The sequence below is a fragment of the Solanum tuberosum genome, unplaced genomic scaffold, assembly GCF_000226075.1.
Source record: "Solanum tuberosum cultivar DM 1-3 516 R44 unplaced genomic scaffold, SolTub_3.0 scf00207, whole genome shotgun sequence".
Classification (NCBI taxonomy): Eukaryota; Viridiplantae; Streptophyta; class Magnoliopsida; order Solanales; family Solanaceae; genus Solanum; species Solanum tuberosum.
Genome location: NW_006239133.1, coordinates 247,205 through 253,244, shown reverse-complemented (window position 1 = coordinate 253,244; position 6,040 = coordinate 247,205). Strand labels below are relative to the sequence as shown.

At 36.9% G+C, this 6,040-nt stretch overlaps 1 protein-coding gene across 2 annotated transcripts in view; it reads right to left on the bottom strand.

Annotated features, from left to right (window-relative positions):
* Positions 1–552: 552 nt before the first annotated feature.
* LOC102580209 (putative DUF21 domain-containing protein At1g03270) overlaps positions 553–6,040 on the bottom strand; it is a 12,971-nt gene continuing 7,483 nt past the window's right edge. For both annotated transcript variants that reach the window (XM_006355810.2, XM_015312557.1), the window contains exons 8-14: positions 4,638–4,705; positions 3,343–3,430; positions 3,172–3,245; positions 2,725–3,103; positions 2,416–2,462; positions 2,207–2,279; positions 553–934 (exon numbers count right to left, since the gene is read on the bottom strand). In XM_006355810.2, the coding sequence (XP_006355872.1) occupies positions 875–934; positions 2,207–2,279; positions 2,416–2,462; positions 2,725–3,103; positions 3,172–3,245; positions 3,343–3,430; positions 4,638–4,705 (789 nt within the window). In that variant the 3' untranslated portion in view covers positions 553–874. The remainder of the gene's footprint in view (positions 935–2,206; positions 2,280–2,415; positions 2,463–2,724; positions 3,104–3,171; positions 3,246–3,342; positions 3,431–4,637; positions 4,706–6,040) is intronic.

Sequence of the window (6,040 nt, the reverse complement as noted above, 5' to 3'; positions counted from 1 at the left end):
TGTTAAGTCAAGTGTAACAGCTAAGTCATGCAAGTTGCACGAAATGATGAATCACTACTGGAAATTTCACCTTCTTTTTTAAAAATATTGGGGGTTGGGGAAATAGAAAATGGGAATGGGGTTACGAGGTGGGAAATCAAACCCTCAGCAACAGTGGCGAAACCAAAACTTTTATTGGGGGTGTCAAAATATAAAGTAAAAAGGTTAATACAACTATCAAGAATCGAACACACAACCTCAAACAACTTTTGCAACTCCTTAACCACTACACTAAATCTTCAACATTCAACTCATATCAAGATGTGTCAACACTTGTATATATATTCATTAAATCAAATTTTGACCTATATATACAATGTAATTTTCCGACGAACGGGTATCACTTGACACCCCTTGCCCTAGGGTAGCTCCGCCCATGTTCATCAACAAAGTGAAAATTCAGGTAGCCAACCAACTAAGCTACTAAGATTCTCCTTCAGAGGAATTTCACCAGCTATTGATAAGAACTACTTTTTGCAGAAAAGAACTCAATCAGGAAATGAAATGTCTTAGTATGTTGCAACAACCTTTTACTCAGCTGCATTCTTTCTGTATTGAAGATGTCATTTTACACAAACTGGGCACAAAGAGAAGTGTAGGGGGGAAGTTATCTCTAGGGGGAAAATAGAATGATGCTGTTATTACAGTCTAAGTCACTATACTCGAGCTTGATACAAGTGATACCAAGAGTTGCATATTACAATCGAAACTGCAAAAATTTACATTGCCTGGTTGATTGAAAACGATTACAAAAATTTTATACAGACTGAACCTGAATGGTCCATTTACTCTTAATAAGCCGCACATTGGTGCCAAAGAAAGGTCAATCTCCACATTATCTACTGCAATCATTGCTCAACTGACTTCTTTTGAGTCCATCCTTGCTTCCCTTGCCCTACATGACAAGTTGGATAAATTTTATGATGTTAGCTCCAGCAAATAATCAGACACAACGGACCATTTTTGCTGAACTGCGATGAAGCCGGGTATTCTAACAAGGAGATTCAAATAAACCTGCAACTTAAAACAACTATTTATCCACCTTTGCTACTAAACTAGAATCTTCCCTTATGTCAAGGAAATTAAACAATTTGTATACAAATATAGTACTCATTGTTTTGCCCTATTTCCACAGTATAATTTTCCAACAAAGGTGATTCAATTTGAACCCCTTCCAGACCATGTAATTCCTCCTCTGTTGTCAAAGATTTTCTAAGTTATGCACTTCCATTCAAGAAGAATCCAAAATTGCATCACCCTTCCCAATATGGCACCCAACCAGCATCTGGTTACACTATTTGAAAGCCTATATCACTAATACAATGATCTATGTCACGTCTACTACCTATTCCTATTTTTGTCATTGGATTTCTTGTATAAAACAAAGCAACATATCCTGAAGACATGTAATTCAAAGAATGTGCTGAATCAGAAATATTTCCCTTTTCACTGGGTTAACATCGAAATCTTATAGCCTAACATCCTTAAAATTACACTATCTGACAAAATACCCTGTCTCTATCAGCTTCTATTAACATACAGAATGACAATCAATTTAGACATAAAAGGCAAAACAGTATATTTGATATTCATTATGCTCAAGCACAAATGAAAATGACGAACAAAATACCTCTTAAATGATGTGTGGATAAGAAATTGCCCTTCAAAGAAAGAACGGAACAAAGATTTGTGACAGTTACACTGTGCACATGCAATAGCATGAAGTCACCTATGCACTACTTGATGTTAGCAAAATAGAGTCATAATTGACTCAATGGTCAAAGATCCAGAAAAAGTTTGTAGGCCTCAAATAGTGAAAGAAAGACACTCATGTACCAAGCAAATTGGCACCTAAGCTACCAGGATGATTGGGTGACAAAATTTGTTTCACCCCATCATAATTTACAAAAGCATGAATATTATGCAGCAACAACCAGCTTAGTCTGAGGAAACAGAAATAAATACACTTCTAATTTAAAAATTCCTGTTTTAATATCAAATTATGAAACACTAAGAATAAGACTTACGACATCACAGCAGTATAGTATTATCTTAGACCTTGCTAATAAAACCACACAACACAAGCACGAGTATGATAGAGATTTCAACATGCAAAAGCACTTCATTTCTACATAGGAAATATCAGAAGAAATTGTTTGAGACTCACTGAAGCCTTTTGACCTGTCAATTTCCTAGCAGAAGGTGCCCGAGCAACTGATGAAGCAGCAGCTACACATATTCTGAAGTACAGATTGTACCAGGATGAAAGTCAACAACTTAGAATCTTACAACAATGTCACTAGGAATAATTATAATAGCGAGCCATGATTATCAACAAAAAACAGACAATTTAGAAGTCAAGTCGATTCTTTAGACCTTTTATGAACATCTACATATACGTCAGTCTCGTCCACAATTTCCTCCTGCATCCATGATGAATCCAGTCATGAGTAGAATGTGGTTTCAGTTATTGAAAATGATAAAAGCTGAAGCAAAAGGCATTCAGTAAAAGGAAGATATAAGTCTAATTGGATAATGAATTTGAATTAATTTTGGAAGTTAGCCAACAGGATGTTCAAAATCCCCACTTGGAAACTTGCAATGAGTTGCAAGCACTAAGATAAAACCCATACGAACTGATACATAAGGTAACACATTGGGAAAGACAGTGAAGAAACAGATTACCTGCAGGAGTTCCTCAAAAACATCTTCCAGAGTAATGATGCCAATGACTTCCCCCTCTTCAATATCTTCTGCTAAATATGTTGAGTTATTTGTCGTAACACCATTTTGATGCAACGATGGGAATTTAATTTCTTGATTCTGCAACGAGACCTTATCGATATTTATAGTAAGAGTGTTTGATTTTTCATAATTCTTGCACAGGAATGGTGTAGTTAACTGTGAGTCCCCATTACAAAATTTGTTTTCTCCACCTTTGACACCAGCTCGATCAGAAACAAGGTTGCAGTCTTTCTTGCTTACTTTCTCTACAGCTGCCATGTGACTGCTTCCCTTTTGAAATTCATTGAGAATATCATACAAAGGCATATCCTCTGGTACCCTGAAACACTATGTATGAGAAATTATATTCTCAGTGTAGTCTACGTCAAAAATTAACACATAACGTACCTAGGCATTCTCCTGATGGAAACAGCACTAACGGGGGTCTCTGTTTCTGCTCGTACTGTAAGAAGACTCTTTACCTGTCCCATATAGAAGCAACAGGGAAGCTGATGCTTCATTAAATCACCAAGGGAAACATACACAATGAAATATTTTGAGATCAAATTTCCCACAAACCAGTAGAAGTCCGATAATATTCTTTGGATGTTCAGAATAAACAGGAACACGGCTATGACCTCGTGCTAGGATTTTCCCAATTGCTTCCCTGAATAGATGAGCTTGTTAAATAAAGAAATCTGTACATCTCTTGCCACAAACATTGATTGGGGGGGATTGGGGTTGTCAAGGACCAAAAAGAGCAAGAGTAGCTTAAGCTTGAAAGTGACCACAGTTTCTTAAGCTGATCTCTATGAAAGTTATAATCCTCTCTTGAAACTTCGGTCGCTCACTCTCTAGAAGATTAAAACTGCTTAGATTTTCTTAGCACTCTCAATATTTTAAAGGAATAAGACGAATAGCCCATGAAAAATGCAGAACTTAGCAACAAAGGAGGTAGAACAGAATTCTTCTATTCCTTCTCAATGTACCATTCAAATACGGAAAAGAAATTTTATGAAGGAGGAGAGACATAAACGTATCACAAAGAGTAAAGGGCAGCCCAGTGCACAAAGCATCCCGTGTTGGCAGGGTTCCAGGAAGGGTGAACAAAGAGTCAGAACAAGTCATTTCATATATGAAATTCATTCTCACCCCAATATGATTAGTTTGTAATTGCCTTCTTTTAATTGTTGCATGAGAATAGAAGCAAGATCACTCTGGCTGGCCTTTGTTGGGGAGATTTTAAGGCTTAAAAATCAACAGGAATGGGTTCTTTGTGTCATTCAATCTAGATGGGTATCCAGGCCAATTTAAAAAAGAAAATGGACATTTGGAGTTCATGCAACAAATTTCAGTCGTTCACTCTCTAGAAGATTAAAACTGCTTAGATTTTCTTAGCACTCTCTATATTTTAAAGAAATAAGATGACTAGCCCAGGAAAAATGTAGGACTAAGCAACAAAGGAGGTAGAACAGAATTCTTCTACCCCTTCTCAATGTACCATTCAAATATGGAAAAGAAATTTTACGAAGGAGAGGCATACACGTAGCACAAATGGAACTTGTCTGAACAAAGAGTAAAGGGCAGCCCAGTGCATAAAGCATCCCGTGTTGGCAGGGTCCCGGGAAGGGTGCACAAAGCATCAGAACAAGAGTCATTTCATATACGAAATTCATTCTCACCCCCAATATGATTAATTTGTAATTGCCTTCTTTTAATTGTTGCATGAGAATACAAGATCACTCTGGCTGACCTTCGTTGGGGAGATTTTAAGGCTTAAAAATCAACTGGAATAGGTTCTTTGAATCATTCAATCTAGATGGGTATCCAGGCCAATTTAAAAAATAAAATGGACCAGTCTATCATAATCTCACCAGTCCAACTTTGAATTGACATCCAGGGAAAAGGTTGATTCGATAGGCGTCATAGCCACTGCTGCAGTCTGCACAAATCTGAGAAAGCTTAGACCATTGTTCTTAGAAGTTGTGAAAACATGCCTGACTGAAGTTACTAAAAGACAGAAGAAACATTAGTTTGGTTGGTAACATGATATCAGTAGCCTATGCGAGAAGTTGCTGACTATTTATTTATTACTCCCTCTATCTCATTTTATTTAATGTGTCTTAGTTTGACCAAGCATCGAGTTTAAGAAAGAAAGGAATACTTTTGAATTTTGTGGTCTTAAATTTAAGATGTGTAGCTATCTATCTTCTATGATCTATCTATCTATATCTATCTATCTATCTATAATATATAATTCTATAATACCTTAAAAGCATGAACTCCCTAACTAGAATGTTAAATTACGATAATACCCCCAACTAGAAAATCAAACACATGTTCATACTACCCTTTGTTCGCTATAAAATAGAGAGATTTCCTCTTCTTCTTTTTTTGAGAAAGTTAACATTTTATAGACAACAATACACCAATGGTGTATTTCAGTAGTAATTACAACAGGAGTATACAGTAAGCAAAACCAAAAGATCTATCATTTATACCCCTCCTAAACTATCTAAAAAGTGAGTAATAGCCTCCATCTCTTTGGGGAGGACATGATTACACCAAAAATAAAGGGTTATAAGACAGTTCAACTTCAAACTCTGGAAAGGGATGCTCTTGTTTTCGAAGCATCTCTGGTTCCTTTCCTTCCAAATTGTCCACCAGATGCAAGCAGGGACAATCTTCCATCTCTCCTTGTGACCTGATGTATTCCCTTCTCTATTCCAGCATGCTAGAAAATCTGAGGTGTGTCTTGGCATGGACCAGCTGATTCCCCTCAAATTCAAAAAGACCTGCCACAATTTCTCTGTCACTCTGCAATGGAGGAAGAGATGGTTTGTTGTCTCTGTTTCTATTTCACAAAAAAAGCACCTGGAGCATAACTGTCTTCCCCTTTTCATTAGATTGTCCTGAGTTAGTACTGCTTCCCTAGCTACCAACCAGGTGAAACAAGCCACCTTGTGAGGTACATTAATTTTCCATATCATCTTCCAAGGCCATGGTAACAACATTTCAGCTGGCCTGTCAAAATGTCTATAAGCTGATTTTATTGTGAACTTCCCATTGTTGGCCCTCAACCATTGTAAACTATCCTCCTTTGTGTCAAAGTTATTTGCCTGCTCCAAAGACTTGTAAAAATCTTCTAATTTGTCTATTTCCCAGTCATTCAACCTTCTCCTAAAAGATAGGTTCCATCCTTGGTTGTCTTTGACTTCTGCTACTGTTGCTTCCTTCTGTTGGTTCAGATTATAAATCTCAGGATGCAACTGTTTCA